Below are 20,390 nucleotides of genomic sequence, written 5' to 3'. Positions count from 1 at the left end.
TTTACAGTGTGACAGACCAGGTAACCTGAAGAATATGGGGAGGGTGGTTCAAAGAGTCCAGGAAAGGAGCACTGGTGGTTTTATTGGTTGAGATGAGTGTCTCAGTAACTTTTTTGCTTGGGTTTGCCTCCAGCTGTGAACTTCCTAATCTCTGCCTCCTGAGTTGTTAGGATTATAGATGTAGGTCACTGTACTCAGCCCAGAAAGCTCATCTTACTGTGGGAGAGAAAAGCTGTAGGGCAAGGACAAGGATCATGGGATCAGGAGATGGAAACTCAGTATGGAGTTGGGTTTTGCTGTGACCTTGTGCACACCACAAATATACTTTGGCCCCAATAATGGGACATGTCTGAGAGACATTCCCCATCATCCACCCAAATTGGAAATACCATGGCTGTAAGTCAAACCCAGTTTTCTAAGAGGTTGATGCCATAGATGCTGAGTGCAGATACCATTCTACCTTTGTGTATGTGTGTGTGTGTGTGTGTGTGTGTGTGTGTGTGTGTGTGTGTGTGTGTGTGTGTGTGCGCGCGCGTGCATGCATGTGTGTGTTTTAATACCTAATGAATTAACTCACAACATTCAGGTCCAGCCAAAATGACTTCAGCGATGTTTATGAGGCGGGCCCAGCGATCATCATTAAAAACTTATTACTCTGGTTCAACCATAAGACAAGAACCTTTAGAGCCCTGGCTTCTGAAATGGAACAACAAAAAAAAAATGGAATGGACAAAGATGAAAAGCAGGTCATGGATCCACAGTGATTTAATTCTCGGTGATATTTTCATTTTATGCAAATACCCAAAGGAAAAAAAAAAAAGAAAGAAACCTGGCTCTCTGAAAGTTAAATAGGAACCCTCCCCTCAAATAATGACTGTTTGATCAAGCAAGAATCCTTTCACACATCTGCTGAGTTAAAAACAAAAATAGAGGTTAAATAATAATAATAATAATAATAATAATAATAATAATAATAATAATAATAAAAGCCCAGGTACCAAACAGCAAAATTTAATGAAAGCCAGAACTGTTAAGTATGGATTCTTGTTGAGAAAAATGTCAGTTTCTTGCAGAGTATTCCCATTGCTCTATTTTTAAGAAAAAATGTAGTAAAAATACATAATACAAGTTAACTTTTTTTTCTTCTTGCTTCTATTTCCCCTTCCTACATCCATTGGTGAAAATAGCATCTTCTTTGGAGTCTTGGACTCCTCTCCTCATGTTGCTCAAACCCCTCATTTCAAGCATAGACGATCTCTCTGTAGCAGATCATGTTTACTGGTAGGCCCAGTGATTTGAGAACATTTTACCAGGCCAAAGGCAAAAAGTCTTTAGAAGCAGGTTGATGATAAAGGGTTATGTTCAACTCTTCTGAAGTATAGGCTTTCCTAGTGTCGGGTCACGTCCTCTTCAAAGTGGAAGGCTAAGAGCTAAGAAAAAGTCTGGCATTCAGGCAAGATGTTGGAGTTGGACATTCGTCGGCAATATTGAAAAGTACAGTCCACCATCTTGAAAATGCTGCTCTCGATACCAGACTTGGTATGAAGACTTGAGAAAAACGGACCAACCCTTGAGTTCAGAGAGCCGAAGAGTTGGCTTGGGAATGGGCTCTCTGTTGTGACTGATGAAAGAAAATGAGGGGAAACATAAAAATGGTGAGTGTTCACCAACAGAATCCATGGATAAAGCCCATTGTAACTTCACCATAACCCCTTAGCAGGCTCCCAAAACAGGTTTGTCGGTTGCTAATAGAAGGTTGGATAGACATAAAAGGGGAGGAAACACACCAAAATACGGTTGTCAATAAAAGCGAATGGTACATGGCACTGGCTGAATCATGCACCTTAGAAAGTGTGGCTGTTGGAGAGCAGGAAGCCAATTGCACCAGGAATGAAAGCTGGGCTCTCCAATAAAATGATGTGCTGGAATCTCCCACATCCAACCAAAGTTTGGAGTCAGCCCAGGTGAGCCTTGTTGCTTCTCCAACCATATTTGACCCTACCTTGATCCTTTTGGCATGGGTGTATTGATTCTGCTCATAGTAATATAATATCCTTGTTCTCTCTTAGCCAAAGGAGAAGGTCAGACTCCTTGGGTTAATAATTTTGATCAGGCATATTTTGTGTCCCCAATGTCATTAGGATAACTCATATCCCTGTCCTTCTTCACATAACTCAGTCTTGGGCTTGCTTCTTAAGAGCACATTCTCACATGCTAAGCAACATTCTACATGAATATTGTATCAGTCTATTTGGCCTCTCACTGGGACAGGATTCACTGTGGAAGGCTGCCTCATGGGACAACTCTGAGGTTTCCACTTTCCAAATTCTTCTGTCCCCTTTTCTTCTCTACTTCACTTGCATACCCTGTCTTTCCCACATAAGAGGTTCCAAAGGCCAAACTCCACCAACAGGGTTCCTGCTCAGATGTCAAAGCAAATGGTATCCCTCTGGCTGTCAGCAATTCCCAGGCTTGTGTTCGTTCAGGAAGGCCAATTAGCTTTCAGCCAGCACACAACCTGTCTTTGAAGCCTGCACATGAAGCCATCACCAAAGAATAGCTTCTCAAGGGTGAGGCCAACTCTGAAGAAATTTGCCATGGTCATTTTTGGCGCATCAGAAATTCTCACATCTTAGTGGATATTTTTTTTTAAGAAAAAAGTTTTTAAGCAGCAATAATGAGTCCTCCTCTGGATGAAGATCTGCCCTCGTCCTTTCCAACACCTTTTCACATATGGTCTTGGCTAAATCAGTGCTTCCAGAATGTTCCATCTGGGGGGATGGGCAGTCGTCTTTTCTAGTAACAACTCTCTCTCTCTCTCTCTCCTTCCACGGCTTGGGGCTAAGGAGCAGAAGGTGACGTGGAACCTTGTCTCTTTCCCTTCCCCTGGGAAATTAGTTTGTATTTTGCTCCCCCTCCCCCTTTGCCTTGCTTTGTAAGGTGGAATGAATCTTGATTCTCTCCAATCTGAAAACTGAAGAAGAAAGGTTGGGAAATGAGAAAGGAAGGAAGGAAGAGGGGGGGGGCTCACAGAACCCTCAAACTGGATAGATGAGTAAGAAAATGATCACGCACACAAAGATGCATTAACAGCCGAATTAAAAAAAAAAACAACCGAAAACCAAAAACCAGTCCAGCACGTTCATGTCTGTTCCAACGACTTCCTTTCCAGAGGTGCAGGATTTGCTCGGTGTGAGTGTCTATCTCTCTCATTGAAGCCCAGTGTTATTTATCATCCTTATTTAGCCAACGTAAAAGGGTGAAAGAACACACATACACACACACAAAAAAAGAAAGAAAGAAAAGAAGAAAAGGTAAAAGGAAGGTAAATTTTTTTTTAAAATTAGTTAGGAAAAAATCTGTTGGCTCTTCTTGCTTGTGGTTGGTGGTGGGTAGCATTTTCATCTTGTTGGGGTTTTTTTTTTGTCTTTTTTTTTTTTTTTTTTTTTTGGCACTGAAGGATTTCGGATGGGATCAAGGGAGCCTGAGCCTGCTCCCAAAGGGTTTTTATTTTATGTTTTTTTTTTCCTGTTCTGCTCCAGTTACAACCCCGTGGCCCCCAGAGGCATCCCTGATGTATGACTCATGCAGGGGATGGACTGCATGGACTTGGGAAAGTCGTGACTGACCACCCGGCCATTCTCTCCGCTGCCACTGCCGCTGGTTCCTGCCCCACTGTTGCGGGGGAGAGTCGATGTCCGTATGGCTTCGTTGATGGATTGCTGTGGGATCAAACAGAAACCCTTTTTCAGAAGGACAGGGGTGTTCTACCCCAGGTCCTTGGTAATGATGGTCAAGGGGAAATAGACTGGACTTCAACTAAAACCCCAAATTCTCCTTTCTATCCAGGTGTTTGGGTTTTCCCCTCCTGTTCTTCTCTAGTATGCCAAAATCCACTTCCACTCACAAAGCTTGTGTGTGGCTAAATCAGGGCAATGCTTAATTCCTTCTCTAGGAATAAGCATCTAGGAATATTCTTCCTTTAGTAACTAGGTTTCATGTTTACTAAATAAGCTAGTCTTGGGGGAGTGTACAGATCTTTCTTAATGCTTCTATTCTGTGATTCCTAAAGGTGGATTATTCCTTGGAATGATTGATTTTGATAAATAGAGATTAAATGGACAAGTAGAGAAAAACTAAAAGAAAAATCTGTATTCTAATTCTGGTTTGGATATCAACCAATCAACACATCGTGGGACTTTGTGCTTATTTAAGCCTTTTAAATCAGTCTACAAAACATTACTAGGTATCTGTAGACCTCTTCTCTCCCTCCTTCCCTCCCTCCTTCCCTCTCTCCCTTCCTCCCTCCCTCCCTTTCTTCCTTACTTCCTCCCTCCTTCCATCTCTTCCTCCCTCTCTTCCTTCCTTTTACCTCCCTTCCTCTCCACTCCCTCATTTCTTAGCATGAGTGACATTATTGCATTGAAATGCTTTGAATTGCTAAAAGAAACCGAGGATATATTATTGCTAGGTTCAACGAAAAACTTTCTATTTTTCTTTAGAAAAAAATTCCATACTCCCTGTAGCACTACACGTTCAGAAAGTACAAGACTCATCTGTGTAAGACAATATGGAAAATGTAATTGGAAAATGTGCTACAGAAAATAAGGATGCCTTTCTCAGATTATGGTGGGCATGCTGAGGCTTCCCACCACCATACATGACCCACACTTCTACAGAGACATCAACTGGGTGTTACTAGCCTTGTAGTTTCTAGGGGGCTGAAAAGTATTCTGAGAATCAATCCCCCAAATAGGAGAAATTCAGTGGAGTATTTAAGACTGTAAGCTAGGTCAAGAATCAAATATTATTAGACACAAGGACAGATTCTCTTCAGAGTTCTTTTATAGAAAGAAATTTTATGACATGAAATTCCAGATCTATCTTCCTGACCTCTGACTTCCCATGAAAAAAAACCATCACAGTTGACAAATGTCTATAATCTTAGCTGGGACTCAGGGCACTGTGATCTGAGTATCAAATTCCAAATCTAGCCCCAGCACACAAAGCTGAGAGACTATCGTCAATTACCCAGCAAAAAGCCAGAAGTAGAAGTGCAGCTCAAGTGGTAGAGCACCATCCTTGAGTGAAAAAAGCTAAGAAAGAGTGAGGAAATCTGAGTTCAAGTCCTAGAATTGAGGTGGAAAGAAAGAAAATAAAGATATAAAGATGGAAACAGAATTTTTGAGGTGGGGCTTAGTTTTTGTTTGAAAGGAATCAATATAAGGGAAAAGAGATGGCTATGTGTAAGGTTCCTTTTCTTTCTTTCTTTTTTTGTCAGTCATGGGGCTTGAACTCTGGGCCTGAGCGCTGTCCCTCAGCTCTTCAGCTCAAGGCTAGCGCTCTACCACTTGAGCTACAGCACCACTTCCGGTTTTCTGGTGGTTTATTGGGGATAAGAGTCTCATGGACTTTCCTGACTAGGCTGGCTTTGAACCGCAATCCTTAGATCTCAGCCTCCTGAGTAGCTAGGATTACAGGCATGAGCCACTGGAGCCGGGCGAAAGGTTTATTTCTCTAAGACGAATCATATCCATTTTCCAAGACTTATTCTGTCATTTAGTACCCATATGTTATATATTCTCTTGTAATGGCTCTGCTACAGATGTGTTTTATTTATTTGTTCAATTACTTATTTATTTATTTCTTTATTTTTGCCACTCATTGGGCTTGAATTTGGGGCCTGGGAATTGTTCCTGAGCTTTTGTGCTCAAGGCTAGTGCTCTACCATTTAAGCCACAGCTCCACTTCTGACTTTTTTTTTTAGGTGGTTAATTGGAATTAAAAGTCTTTTAGTTCGTTTTTCAACATAACGACTTGAACATCTCATTGTTGCAATGGGTCCACCTGTATCCCTATTTAAATGCTTTGTTTTTTCCCTTCCACTCTGTGTTTGTGTGGGAGATGGGAAGGGATAGGAAGGGGAAACAAAGGAGGAGGCAACAATGCTTGATAAGAAATGTACTCATTATCTTGCCCATGTAATTGTAACTCCTCTGTACAGTATTTTTACAATAAAAAAAAGTCTTTTAGATTTTCTTGCCTGAGCTGGCTTTGAATCACGATCCTTAGATCTCAACCTCCTGTATAGCAGGATTACAGGTGGGAGCCATCAGTGCACAGCAAGTTTTAACATACAAACACACGTCTATCTATCTATCTATCTATCTATCTATCTATCTATCTATCTATCTATCTATCTATCTATCTATCTATCTATCTATCTATCTATCTATCTATCTATGATTAACTTGTGGGTGGAAATGGGAGGGAAAAACTGTGAGAGAGCAAGAGAAGGGGTGACATTGTCCAGAAAGAAATATACTTGTTAGCTGACTTATATAACCATCACCCTTTGTATATCACCTTTACAATAACAAATAGGGAGGGATAGATGAGAATGTTGAAAGGGGAGACATTCAACAAGATATTTGGTATTCATAAGCTCTTTCGTCAGATGGTAACTCCTTTGTACAGCTACTTAAAGGTCATAATAAAAAGAATAAAATAAAATAAATTTTCTGGGCTGGGAAGGTAGAGTGCTTGCCTTGCATGCATGAGGCCCTGGGTTCGATTCCTCAGCACCACTTAAGCAGAAAAAGCTGGAACTGGCTCTGTGGCTCAAGTGGTAGAGCGCTCACCTTGAGCTGAAGAGCTGATGAGGGACAGTGCCCAGGCCCAGAGTTCAGCCCCCACGACTGCCCAAAAATAAATAAATAAATAAAGTTTCTTTCATTAAAAAAAATCCACAAGTCAAATAAATTGGCCCCATTTGTCCCTTTGCACACATTGAGCTGGTCTCCTCCTTAAATCCTGTAAACTTGGTTTATTTACTTTCTCCGTTGGCAGTCCTCCACCAAAAGAGGAAATGTGATTTGGATCTCAGTCTTTTAAGTCAAAAGGCCAAATAAATATAAGCATGAGTCCACATGAGGAAGATGTGCACTGAACACATAGTTAATGCTTATTTACTCTCACTGAAAAAGAGAAAAGTTTGGAAAAGAAATCACATTGATCTAAATGGGAAATGTGGAACTTTCTATGGTTTAGCTCAGAATGTCCAGCCTGCATTGATTTTTCTTTGCCACATTCCTTTCATTATTAAGGGAGTTTAACTCAAATGGACCCCCCCTCCCATCCTTAAGTTTAAAATTCACACTTTAGACTTTGTTCCTCACATATTCCCACAATGTTGCCTTCAAATTGGAGGAACTTCATGAATTTATCTTGTCAGACAAGATTTCATGGCATAGTCAACAATGGTCTGAGATACTTAGCTGGGTATTAAAACAGAAAACTTTCAAGTCATTGGGTGCTGGTGGCTCAGGCCTGTCATCCTAGCTACTCAGGAAATTGAGATCTAAGGATGGTGGTTCAAAGCCAGCCTGCGCAGAAAAGTCACCAGTGAGTGATCCAAGAGCTGAAAAGTGGAGCTGTAGTTTGAATGGTAGCCTTGAATCAGAAACCTAAGGGACAGCACCCAGGCCCTAAGTTCAAGCCCCTCGTGGTAGAACAAAAAAAAATCATCCTCATAAAAAAAAGAGAGAGAGAAATCTACAAGTTATATCACCAGAGCTGGTTTTCTTGGTAGCTGAGGGCTTTTCAGAGGTTTGTACTCTACAGTGCTCATGGGCTCTTAGGAAAAGAGATCAATTGAGCCAGATTGACTTGAAACACAGTGCTAAAAAAAATCAGACCAGACACTGATGGCTCATACCTTGTCATCCTAGCTACTCAGGAGGCTAAGATCTGAGGATCAAGGTTCAATACCAGCCCTGGCAGGAAAGTCTGTAAGATTCTTTATCTCCAATGAACCACCAGAAAACTGGAAGTGGTGCTATGGCTCAAAGTGGTAGAGCACTAACCTTGAGCAGAAAAAGAGCTCAGGAACAGCACGTAGGCCTGGAGTTCAATTTCACAACTGACCAAAAAAAAAAAAAAAAAAAAAAGTAACTCACTAGTTCTTTTTTCTTCTTCTTCTTTTCTTGGGTCCAGTCATGGGGCCTGAACTCTGTGCCTGGGCACTGTCCCTCAGTTCTTCAGCTCAAGGCTAGCACTCTATTACTTGAGCCACAGCGCCACTTCTGGCTTTTTGTTCCTGCTTATGAGGTGCTGAGGAATCGAACCCAGGGCCTCATGCATGCAAGGCAAGCACTCTACCACTGAGCCACCTTCCCAGCCCCTCACTAGTTCTTAAATTTCTCTGCACACTAGGTGACTAGGGTACTTTGAGCAAAAGCCTGGATATTTGAGTCATAGTCCAATTCCATTGACTTAATTGATCTATTCCATTCACTTTAGAGAAAAGCTGATTGACTGGTGTAAGACAACAATGATCTTCTAACCTAGTGAGAAAGTAGATGACTTTCTATAGGTCTTTCTACTCTCTATACCTAAGTTGTCATTAGCTGATGTGATTCCTGCCCTTACTTCTGAGAGTCTGGTTCTCTGTCTCTCCTTGACACAGCAGTCATTTGTGTGTGTGTGTGTGTGTGTGTGTGTGTGTGTGTGTGTGTGTGTGTGTGTGTGTGTGTGTGTGTGTGTGTGTGTGTATGCATGTATGTGTGGTCCTGGAGCTTGAACTCAGGGACTGGGCACTGTCCCTGAGCATTTTGCTCAAGAGTAGCCCTCTACCACTTGCCCTAAAGCTCTACAATTGGCTTTTTTGTGGTTAATTGGAAACAAGAGGCTCACAGACTTTCCTACCTGGGCTGACTTTGAACCATAATCCTCAGATCTCAGCCTCCTGGGTAGCTAGGATTACAGGTGTAAACCATTGGCTCTCAGCTTATAGCAGTCCTTCTTAAAGTGCATGCCAGCCATGGTGCCTGTTCTTGCTTTGTTTGAAACTGGGAGAAAAGGGCAAGTGGAAGGCACAACTTCAAAGCCTTCCCCAATTTGGCTCTTCAGAGATTCATTTTGCCAACAGGGATTCCAACCTAACCATTTGGTCTCTTGCTTGACTAATAAAATCCTACATAGTCTCTGCATGTCATAGAATAGCCTAGTAAAAGAACTCCCCTTGGTAATGACCTCATCCAGGCATATCTGCAAAGAATTGGCAGTGACCACCTACCATAGAAGATGCTTCCCCTTGTGTTAGCAAGTCACTCAGCTGCTCGTTAATTACAGGGAAATGTGCAAAACCTCCATTGTCACTGCATAAGCCTGTCCCATGTAATTTTGCAAGGTCAATGGCTCTCCTAGGGATGGGAGAGGTGGGAACTTACTTCCACTTGGGAACAAGATGGTGAATAATGAAAGATTCTGCTGGTCCTTAGTTCTGGACTAAGAGTCCTGTGTATTTTTCCTTGGCAGCAGAAAAGAGTGGGGATATCAGATGCTATTTTATTCAGAATGTGCCTTAAGGCCATATATATATATATGCCCTTATATATAATAATATATACAACATATTATATATAATAAAAAATATTATTTTGCCAGTCCTCTGGCTTGAACTGAGCAGGGCCTGGGCCTGAGCTTCTTTTGCTTAAGGCTAGGACTCTACCACTTGAGTCACAGCACCACTTCCAGCTTTTTTGTTTGTTTGTTTGTTTGTTTATGTGGTACTGAGGAATCAAAATCAGGGCTTCATGCATGCTAGGCAAGCACTATACCATTAAGCCATATTCCCAGCCCAAGGTTGTATATTTTTGCTACTATCTGAAAATTTAAATTATACTCCAACTGGGTGTTGGTGGTGCATGCTTGTAATCTTAGCTGTAATCTCAGGATTGTGGTTCAAAGTCAGCCCAGGTAGAAAAGTCCATAACACTTGAAAAAGAAAACTTTAGTTAACTAACAAAAAGCAAGAAGCAGAGCTGTGGCATAAGGGGTAAGAACAACAGCCTTAAGCAAAAAAAAAAAAAAAAAAAAAAGGAAACACACACACACAAACACACACACATCCTAGTTGTCATGTGGTTAGTTTAGAGCAGGAACAATATTTAGGGCTTGGGCTTTGTAGAAGCCATGTTGAATGGCTAATTGACCTGATAGAAAAAGCTTCTTCAACTTCTAATGTTTCACCTGCAACCTTTCAAGATGGTTGTGTTACATGGTCAATGAATATGTACTGAAAACACTTGGAACTGAAATTGAACGCTATGTAAGATACCTTGCCTTCTTTTTTTTTCTTCTTTTATTTGTGCTGATAATGGAGCTTGAACTCCCTGCCTATGTGCAGTCCCTTAGCTTTTCCTTTTTCTTGGTTTTTTTTTTTTTGGTCGGTCGTGGGGCTTGAACTCTGGGCTTGGGGGCTGTCCCTCAGCTCTTCAGCTCAAGGCAAGCAGTCTACCACTTGAACCACAGCACCACTTCCAGTTTTCTAGTGGTTTATTGGAGATAAGAGTCTCAGGGACTTTCCTGCTCGGGCTGGCTTTGAACTGTGATCCTCAGATCTCAGCCTCCTCGGTAACTAGGATTACAGGTGTGAGCCACTGGCACCTGGCTCCCTTACTTTTTCATGCAAGGCCAGTGCTCTATCATTCGAGCTTTTTTTTTTTTTTCTGGTTAATGAGAGTCTCCTGGACTTTCCTGTTGCTCCAGCTGGCTTTGAACAGTGATCCTCAGATCTCAGCTTCCTGAGCCTTTTCTTTCCTTCCCTTTCCTTCTTTTCTCTATGTACACTTGTCTTCCCTTGCCACGCCTTCTTCCACGAAGTGTAGAAAAAGGCTTTTTAAGCACTGTTGAGACGTAAGGAGCCCTAAACTAATTTAGGGTCTCAAGTCCTTAGGAGTTGGTCATATACAATGATGAAGGAAAGAAACAAGAGGAACAGTCTAGCCTAAAGCTCTTGTCTCAATCGTTTGCATCTCCATGGAAGGTTATGGACTGCCCTTCTGAAAAAAATAAGCTAATTACTTTGGGAAAAGGCAGAAGCACAGAGAGTAATAAAGCCAACTGCCATACTGCAAAGTTTGATTAGCAAGTGATGTGCATTCTTCTTCATTCATCTGGAGAAGAGAGGAGTGGAGAAATGAAGGAGACATTTCAGGCTTGGGGATTTTAGAGGGTGTAAGCAAAGAAGGCTTTGTTTGTGTCCAGGAATCCTTGTTATGGTTAGCCAAACTCGTTGGAAGTCTACATTAAATCTAGGATCTTATCCAATGTCTTTGTTGTGATCTGCTTTCAATTTTTTTTTTTTTTTTGCCAGTTCTGGGGCTTGAACTCAAGGCCTGGGCACTGTCCCTGAGCTTCTTTTGTTCAAGGTTATCACTCTACATTTGAGCCACAGTTCCACTTCCGGCTTTTTCTATTTATGTGGTACTAAGGAATCAAACTCAGGGCTTCATGCATGTTAGGCAAGCACTCTATTACTAAGCCACAGTCTCAGCCCTGCCTTTTTATTTCTAAGATGACTTGGAGGTGGGTGATCTAGTCAAAGATAGGACCAAAGTATTCTTAGGTCTTCTAGTCAAATCACCTATATGTGCCTCGATTGTTCCTTGTTGGTTTATCTTAGAGAAGTCTCCTTTTATTATTGTTATTATTATTATTATTATTATTATTATTATTATTATTTTGTCAGTCACGGGACTTGAACTCAGGGCCTGGGTGCTGTCCTTGAACTCTTTTGCTCAAGGCTAGCACTCTACCACTTTGACCCACAGCTCTGCTTTTGGTTTTCTGGTGGTTAGTTGGAGATAAGAGTCTCACAGACTTTCCTGCCTGGGCTAGCTTCGTACCATGATCCTGACATCTCAGCCTCCTGAGTAACTAGTATGTCAGGTATGAGCCACCGGTGCCCAGCTCCTGTGAATAACTTTTTGTGCACTTTGTTTGCTGAAGGTGCTACAAGGTCACAGGCTACATCCCCATAATGCTTTGCTCACAGTGGTCACTTGATCGACTTCCTTAAACACTACCTTACTGAAGCAAAATGATCAAGTGTGAGAGACTTTCATAGTCATTTAGTCCTCCATTTCCTTCAGAAGCTCAAATGCGTATATTTGTAAGATTTATTTATTCTCTACTTGTATACCTTCAGGTATACATAACTTGTGGGATTCTTTATCCCATCTTTCGGTTGCTATGTGAGAAAAATGGATTTTATGTACTATATTAACACTGAATTCCTTCCTTCCTTCCTTCATTTCTTTCTTTCTTTCTCTTTCTTTCTTTCTTTCTCTCTTTCTTTCTTTCTCTCTTTCTTTCTTTCTTTCTTTCTTTCTTTCTTTCTTTCTTTCTTTCTTTCTTTCTTTCTTTCTTTCTTTCTTTCCTTATTTCTTTTCCCCCTCTGTCTCTGTCTCTGCCTCTGTCTCTCTCTCCTTCCTTCTTTTGGTGGTGGTAATGGTATTTGAACTCAGGGCCTTACTCTTGGCCACCAGTAGAGATCTCCAGCCCTTTCTGTTTTAGTTATTTGTCAGATAAATATCATCCCTCCCCTCCCCCCCCTTCCAAATGGACTCAGACTGGCATTCTCCTAACCATAAAGCTGGGATTACAGGGATGAGCAACCACCCTATTTTTCGATTGCTTTTTGCCATTAGTTTTGTTGTATATTGTGGAACTACATAAAACTGTTTGCTTTCCCACTTGGAATGTTTCCCAACAGCTCTTACATTCTTCCTCATCATTCCTTCTGTTGTGCTGTACTCACCTCTCTTAGATGTGATTTGGGATTGTCTACCTTATCTAGCTACCACCTTCCTTTTCTTCAGGATCTAGTTTGCAGTTGTCTAGATCACAAAGTAGAAGCAAAGACCAAATTCACCAAGTATAGGAAGATCCATGCAGAGTAGAGAGTAGCAAGACCTTCTATTTAATCCTGACATTTCCCCCCTCCCCCATTTAAGAGTAAATAGGCTTTCCCACATCTGGGGTGTGACACTTCTATTAAGACCACTGCAGAATCATTAGATTTTCTAGCAATCACTCTGGTCTCCTTGTGCTAGACTGTCCACTCAAACCTTTAATTTTATGACCCATCTATGCCTGATGTAGTTGTTATTTCGGGGGGCGGGGGGCTACATTTGCCTGGTGGATTCCATCTTCTTTCTATGATCATCTCTGGCCTATGTTCCTGTCACTTCTGAATGGTATCCTGTTTGTTCTTGGTCTTGGGCTAACCTCAAGCCCACCCCATCCCTCTCTAATCCTTTCTAGTCAAGAAATTTTCCTAAAATTCAGCTTGCATCCTAGATTGGGGGGAGGGGGAGGGATGAGGGGGAAGGACTAGGAAGATGATGACACCTTCATTCGTTTGGATTCACTACGGGATTTGTAGCAGAACTCAATTAAGGCAACCAGCATGGCTAGTCCCAGTCCTCCGATCAGGATGTAGAATACGCCTGCCACATTGCTGAGGCTCAGAGCACTTGTCTTGTCCTAAAAGGAGGAGGGAAAGGGGTGGGAGGGAAGAGGAAAAGTGAGTCAAGAAGCCAAAGATCATCGAAGCCACAGCATATGTACACACAATCACTCAATCCCATCCCCTCCTTAGCATACATAGCAATTCCATTGGCTGAGTATTCAACTCTTCCCCAGAGGGGACACAATATAGATTACACATAAACTTTCCAACCATCCCTCTTGTGTTGAATTGATATGTTACTCCTCCTTTAATACCTTTTGCTTAGGGTGAGAGATAGCACAGTAAATCTGGGGGGTGGGGGTACATTCTATAAGAGGTGAACTCTGGAGAATACCCTGTTCTTTTTTGAAGACAACACCCCTTCTTTATTTTTCCCTCACTCCTTGTCTGCCCCCATCTCTTAGTTGCTTGGCAACAAATCGACCTTACTCATGGCTCCTGGCTCTGAGCTTTTTTATTTTTTGACTTTCAGAGTTGGTACTTAAAAAAAATGAACTGCCTCTTAGATGTGCCTTTGATTTCAACTTAATAAGACAGTGATTGTCCATATAAGAAAGACCAAGGCATGTATACTTTTAACTACTGCTCTGAGTCCTTATTGGGGATGGGAGGGGGGGAGAGGTGGACAAGAGGGGAGAGGGGCTGAAACCTGGGGGCTTGCCATAGTAGAATGCCACTGAGATAGAAAATGGGCCTATTAAATCCTAATAATTGTGCTTAATTGTGCCTTTTTTTTCCACTTGTTAGAGGTACTTGCTACAAGAACATCAGTAGGTAGATCAGAGTGGCGGAATTTAGATATCTCTGTTACTGATGGACAAAAAACCAAAAATGATATCGTGGTGTCTCTGGTACAGTGTGCTGAATTCCTAACTGTCTGGGACCAAATACTCAGGTTCAGTAAAAGGACATTACCCCTGAGTTCAGTCATGGCCAAAGGGTTCAAAAGTGGGCAAGTGAGGGACAATACTCCCCCTACCCAATATACCCAGACCCAAGTAGTGAGTGGGAGAAGGCACTTAAATTCATGGCAGATCCAAAAACAAACAAACAAAACAATCTTTAAATCTTGGCAGCATAGTCATCTCTAGTTGCCATGGTAGCTTTCCACACTTTTGTTTGTATTATCCATGCAGGAACAAAGGTCTCATTCTATTAAAATAAAATGCATGTCTCAGTGGGCTGATTGTGTGTGGTTTTATACCTCTCTCTGGGGGGGATGGAGGCAGAGAACCACACAGGAGGTGGCTGTAAACTTTAGAAACTTCTCTGACACTTGCTTATTAGGCTCTGGGTGTTTGGAAGGGAGTTTCCTGGGGTGGCGTGGGGTCAAGGGGCAAGGGGTAGATGAATGAAGAGGGGAAGAGGGGGTGCCTGCAGTCAAGGAAAAGAATGAGGGAAGAAGTGGGGAGGGGAGGGATGGGTGAGAACGTTCAAAGGGGTGACATGGATCAAGTTACGTGGTACTCAAACCACTTTGTTAGATGGCAACTCCTTTAGACAACTACTTAAAGATAATTTTTTTAAATGGAAAAAAAGGAAGGGAATATCTTATCCATCACTCCAGGAGCCTTTGCCCTATGACTGCTTGTTGCATTATATAGGATTTCAGCAGGAGCTGTATTTAGGGACTGCACCTAAGCAAGTAGCCCAGAGCACTTTCCCACCCCAGAAGCAGCCTTTGGCCAGCAGAGACAGTGTTATCTAAAGCATATCCCACTTCCAGTGGCTTTCTGCATCTGGTTCTCCTTAGCTAAGCCTCGCCTAGCTTTGGGAACAGTGGTGATGATTATTTAAAAGTTGCAAAGGGGTGAATGTGGCTCCTGCTCTGAGATAATTTGTCTGTTAAAAGTGCAAAAATAAATTTAATGCTTGGTGTGTTTCTGTGCATACCCTACCACATTTAGAAAAAATGAGGGAAGGGGAGGGATGAGTGAGAGTATTAAAAAGTGGGGTGCAGAGGGAAGACATTGATAAGATGTGTGGTATTCAGGAACTGCTTTGTTAGGTGACAACTACTTGTAATTATTTTTTTAAAGCATTGAATGAACACGTGAATGTCTACTTCACATGACTTGTCCAGAACCTTTAACATGGATGGGTCTCTATGTGTTGTTCGGAAAGTATGGGTCCTGCACAGAAATTTCTAGAAGACTCTTCGGTTTGGACAAGGGCAAGGATGGGGTGAGATGGAGCGGTATCTTCCTGTATCATCAGCTCACATCACATCTTAGCCAAAAATGATCTTAGCTGTCAGTGATGCCAAGGAATGATAAGGAAAAGGGGAGACAGGAAGCTTACAGCTGTGCTGACTGAGTTCACAGGTTGATTTTCTTTTTCTTCCTTCCTTCCTTTCGTCAGTCCTTGGGGCTTGAACTCAGGGGCTGGGCACTGTCACTGAGCTTTTCTGCTCAAAGCTAGGGCTCTACAGTTTTAAGTGACAGCTTGATTTCTGGTTTTCAGGTTTTCAGGTTTCTGGTTTTCATTGGAGATAAAACTCTCATAGACTTTCCTGCCCAGGTTGGCTTTGAACTGTGATCCTCAGATCTCAGCTTCCCAAATAGCTAGGATCACAAGTGGTATGAGTTGCCAGTGCCTAGCCTGATTATCATTATGTTTTGATAGGGGAAGTATACCATATTGCTTTGTCTGTCCCCATGTTTTTCTTGAGTTCACTGTGGTTGTAGGGAGCCTTTGAGGATGATGGAGTTGTGGGCAACCTCTTTTGTAACTCTTTCTGAAGATCCTATGAGAATGTCTCCCTCCTTGGCTCTAGAAGGTAAGAGTGTCCCGGAACCACAATCTTCCTGATCGTGGGCCAATGTGCTCAACTCCTGGTTGAGATGCAATTCCTGTAAACTTCTTGTCCGGGATGGTTTCAAACAATGATCCTCTTGATTTAGTCTCCAGAGTAGCTGGGATTACAGACTCGCTATGATGAGCTTTTAGAACAACTTTAGATCTTTCTAAGGATGCTTGAGGTCTTCCACTCTGTGGTCATTACTGACTCATTTCCCTCTATTGGATTATAAATGGGCCATCTTGGAGCAGAGTCAAAACAAAAATCTCTTTTACTTGAGGATCGGAGTTCTAATTCTTCCTTTGATCCACTGTGCATAGTTGAAGAGACTCCTCTTGTGGATGTGTGTACAAAAGGCAATTTTCCCACTTCATAGGCAAATGCCACGCTTCCTAGTTGTGAGTAGGGTTTGAGACTTTTGAGCATTTATCCAAGAGACCCTATGCTCTTCCTGTCCCAGAGCAGCTGTGTTCCCCCAGAGCTAGGCAGCTTGTTGGTGGGAGTGAAAAAAGTCACAACATGTCTCTCACCAGGAACACAGAGAGAGACAGAGAGAGACAGAGTGAGAGAGAAAGAGGCAGAGGCAGAGAACCAGAGACAGAGACATAGAGAGACACACATGGAGAGAAAAAAGAGGATTGTAAGAGTGACAGGTGATAAGAAAAAAGAAAAAAAACCCATCTTTCAGCATCATTGGGCTCGTTGCTATGGTGACCAGCCCTCACCCTTTGATCTGTTCTGAACCCGTTGTCTCAATTTGCTGTTTCCCCTTCATATTTCTCCTAGCTCTTCCCACCTATTGCGGGACTGTCTCAGAGTTCCTCTGTGTTTGCTTCTCAGCCATCATCCCTTCCAAGAATGTTCAGGACATCCAAGATGATGACTTCAAGTCTTTTGGACTTGGAAGAAGACACAACTCAGTCTGATGCAGAGGCTTGAGGCTTCCTTTGTGGCATCTATGGAATGTTCTAAGAAGAAGTCATGCCTCAGTTTCTCCAAAAGTTTCCCATTCCTTCTTCTCTTCCAGGTTGTGCGGATGAACTCCAACCAAGCCATAGTCCTCCTTACACTCTTCCAGAATTCCAAAGATGTTTCTATGATACTTGCAATTGGATTTCTTCAGGCTTTGCCTGCAAGCTGACCATGTGCTGAATCTGTCATCTGTCTGCCATGCAGGAGGTACAGCTAACTCCTCAGCCACTGACTGGTCTTTCGGCTATGCCGATTTCTTCTTGTGCCTTTCCAAAACGTTTTATTTTATGTGGAAGAGTGTTTTTTTTTCCTTCCATAAGTTGTTGATTGGTTCTTGGAAATAAAAGATGAGCGCACTGATGGAACACACTAATTCACTAAGCTACTGGAAGATAACTTTGGCCTATCCTTTCCAAGTACTATGAACCAGAAAGGGCAATAGTTGTAAATTCCTCAGATTTGGATGCATTTTGAAAAGAAGCTGACAGGGATACGGGAGGATGCAGCCCCAGGGTTGGAACAAATGATCTCTGACATAATTTGAAGCATCCAAGAGGGCTTCCAAATGATCAGATGATCTGGGAATCAGGCCTTTCAGCAAGTCTTCTTGGGGACTAAAGCTCTTTAGGGCATGAACAAAAAAAGAAAAAGAAACTCATGTTCATTGGCAACTTTTGCTGTTCCATTTCCAAACCAGGCCAGTTCTGGAACCTGAATGTGTTTTGTTTTTTTTTTCTCCCAAGAGCAACGCAGGATGAGAATTGGCCCATGGTGTTAATAATTGGCAAGGCAAATAGTGTGCGAAGCCGGATGGCTGTGGGGGTGGCTCGTTTCAACAGCGTGTGCTCAGGGACCTACTGCCGTACAATGCACTCCAGAACATTCTGACTCAAAGCAAAATCTCAGCATAGAACTCTTAAGGAGACCATGTGGGTTGGTGGAGCACAATTCATATGCTGGCTCCAGGCCAGGTTCCAGCCTAAATGGGGTTCCTTCTCCCCACTCTCTCTCCCCAAAAACTGCCCCCTAAATGTGAACTGAATTTTGGTTTGGATAATGAATTAGTGCACAGGGATCTTGTGTGCTCATAAACAACAACAACAAAAAAAACCCCTAAAACTCCAAGATGGCTGTCCAACAGAGGTTTTTTTCTAGCTCACAATAAAACATAATTTGTGTGTGTGTGTGTGTGTGTGTGTGTGTGTGTGTGTGTGTGTGTGTGTGTGTGTGTGTGTGTGTGTGTGTGTGTGTGTGCCAGTCCTGAGGCTTGAACTCAGGGCCTGAGTGTTATCTCTGAGCTTTTTTTTTTCTTTTCTTTTCTCAAGGCTGGTGATCTACCACTTTAGCCACAGCTCCATTCTCGGGTAGTTCAATGGCGATATGAATTTCACTGATTTTTTTTTTTTCTGCCTGAACTGGCTTCAAACTGTGTTCCTCCTGAGTAACTAGTACTATAGATAGCTAGGATGACAGGCATCAGCCACGAGTGCCTGGCAAAAAAAAAAAAAAAAAACTTTTTAAAGAAAAATCTCTGTCTCTCATCCCTGCTCCTTAGGGAAGGACAGGAGAATTAAGATGTGTGGCTTTTAGGGACTTTGAGCGAGGTGTTTCACTATTCAGTCTTTCATTTGGACCCCTGCCATCCATCTGTTGGACATATCATGAGAATAAACAGAACTCCCAGCAGGTTTGCCTTGAAGCCACTGGTTCTTTCTAGAATGTTGGGAGATGACCAGACATCAGAAAAGAGGCACCAGGACTCTGGATCCTGAATAGGATTCTAGCTGGAGCTAAAAGCTCCTATGTGATAGGAAAGATGGAATGACTTCTACATCTCTGTTTCCAGGGGTGGATTTCTACTCCCTTTTAGCGTTGCCTTCCTTGGATCTCTTTTGGGTAGAAATGGAGGGGATGAGGGAGGAAAAGAGGAAGGGAGGGAGGGAAGGGGAGCAAGCATAATGGATCATTACTAGGTGGCCTCAGTGGTTTTTTATCTCCGAAGAGGACAGGATAGGGGCTTTTAGGAAGAATGTAGGGATACCATGGCCATTCTGGGGCCTCACCATGCATTGAGTAAGGAGGGAAATACCTGTAGAGAAGACGGTGGAGGTGGGCTAGGAGTATGATGTAGTGGTAAGAGGCAGGGTTGGGAAGATGGGAACCTAGGCTGAGTTCTAAGCCCGGGTTTATCAATGAACCAGTGGGGCACTCATGAATGAATTACTAAGTGAGTGTTGCTATGAGAAAAAGTGATGTAAGGAGATACACGGACTAAATAACTAAATAACTGGCTAGCAGGGGAAGATGTATGCCCCTTTTTAGTTGCCTTTCAATTTCTCTGGTTAATCCAGCCATTTAAATCATCAGGTTTGGTGCTGGTCCCTTCTGAAAAGTCATCTCTCACTTAGCTATGGTTTGGAAAGTTAGCAGGTTTGGAAAGTCTCAGCCATAATCATCACCATTACATTTTCTCATCCTCTTTGTCATCTTTATTCTTTTGGTTGCTTCCCCCCTCTTTATTTCTGCAAGGAATATCAAAATTCCCTATTTCTAATAGTATTGCTGCCATTTTTCTTTGTCACCTAAGTGCCATGGAAAAGTAATAACAAAGTGAACAGATATAGAGAACACACAGAGTAAATCATTAACCCAGGTGGTATGTGAATGTTTGAAGTTGGCCTGAGGAGGGGTTTTATTTTCTTTCTCGGTTCTCTCTCAGCTCTGAAGTCTGAGATTTGTGATGGAGGTAGCCTTTTAGGCCATGAGACCTTCTTCTCATCACAAATTTACGCCTGTAGCACTATCTATGGTGGGCCTGCTTGGGGGATCATTAATCTATAAACCATTTGGCATCCTTTTTTTCCCCCTCCTGCCAGTTCTGGGGCTTGAACTCTGGGCTTGGGTGTAGTTGCTGAACTTCTTTTGCTCAAGGTGAGCTCTCTACCACTTGAGCCACAGCCCCAATTCAGGCTTTATTGGTGCTTAATTGGAGATAAAGAGTCTCATGGACTTTTTTGCTCAGGCTGGATTTAAACCACGATTCTCAGATCTCAAGTAGCTAAGATTACAAGCATGAACCATGGGAACCTGGCTGGTATCCTTTATTTTTTAAGGATTAAACTAATATCTGACTGGTTCTCTCTTCTTAAGACATTTTTTTAAATGAGAAAGCTCTAGATCATCATCTTGGGTAAATAATTAGATGTGACAACCATGCCAAGCTGTGTGCCCAATCACCTTGCCCTATAGCAAATACCACTTGCCATGAGGGGGTAGTAGGAACATAGCTCTTGTTTTTGG

The 20,390-nt window shown here is 42.4% G+C and overlaps 1 protein-coding gene across 1 annotated transcript in view; it reads right to left on the bottom strand.

The window, feature by feature from the left end:
* Positions 1 to 747: 747 nt before the first annotated feature.
* LOC138808678 (glutamate receptor 1-like) overlaps positions 748 to 20,390 on the bottom strand; it is a gene marked incomplete at its 5' end in the record, with an annotated part of 72,177 nt that continues 52,534 nt past the window's right edge. Inside the window, 3 exons of the mRNA XM_069994921.1 lie at positions 748 to 3,237; positions 3,630 to 3,743; positions 13,198 to 13,332. Of these exons, the coding sequence (XP_069851022.1) occupies positions 3,226 to 3,237; positions 3,630 to 3,743; positions 13,198 to 13,332 (261 nt within the window). The remainder of the gene's footprint in view (positions 3,238 to 3,629; positions 3,744 to 13,197; positions 13,333 to 20,390) is intronic.

Source organism: Dipodomys merriami, unplaced genomic scaffold (genome assembly GCF_024711535.1).
Source record: "Dipodomys merriami isolate MVZ:Mamm:240054 unplaced genomic scaffold, mDipMer1.0.p SCAF_467, whole genome shotgun sequence".
In the NCBI taxonomy this organism is placed as follows: Eukaryota; Metazoa; Chordata; class Mammalia; order Rodentia; family Heteromyidae; genus Dipodomys; species Dipodomys merriami.
Note: the sequence above shows the minus strand (reverse complement) of the source record. Positions and strands in the feature narration are given on the sequence as shown.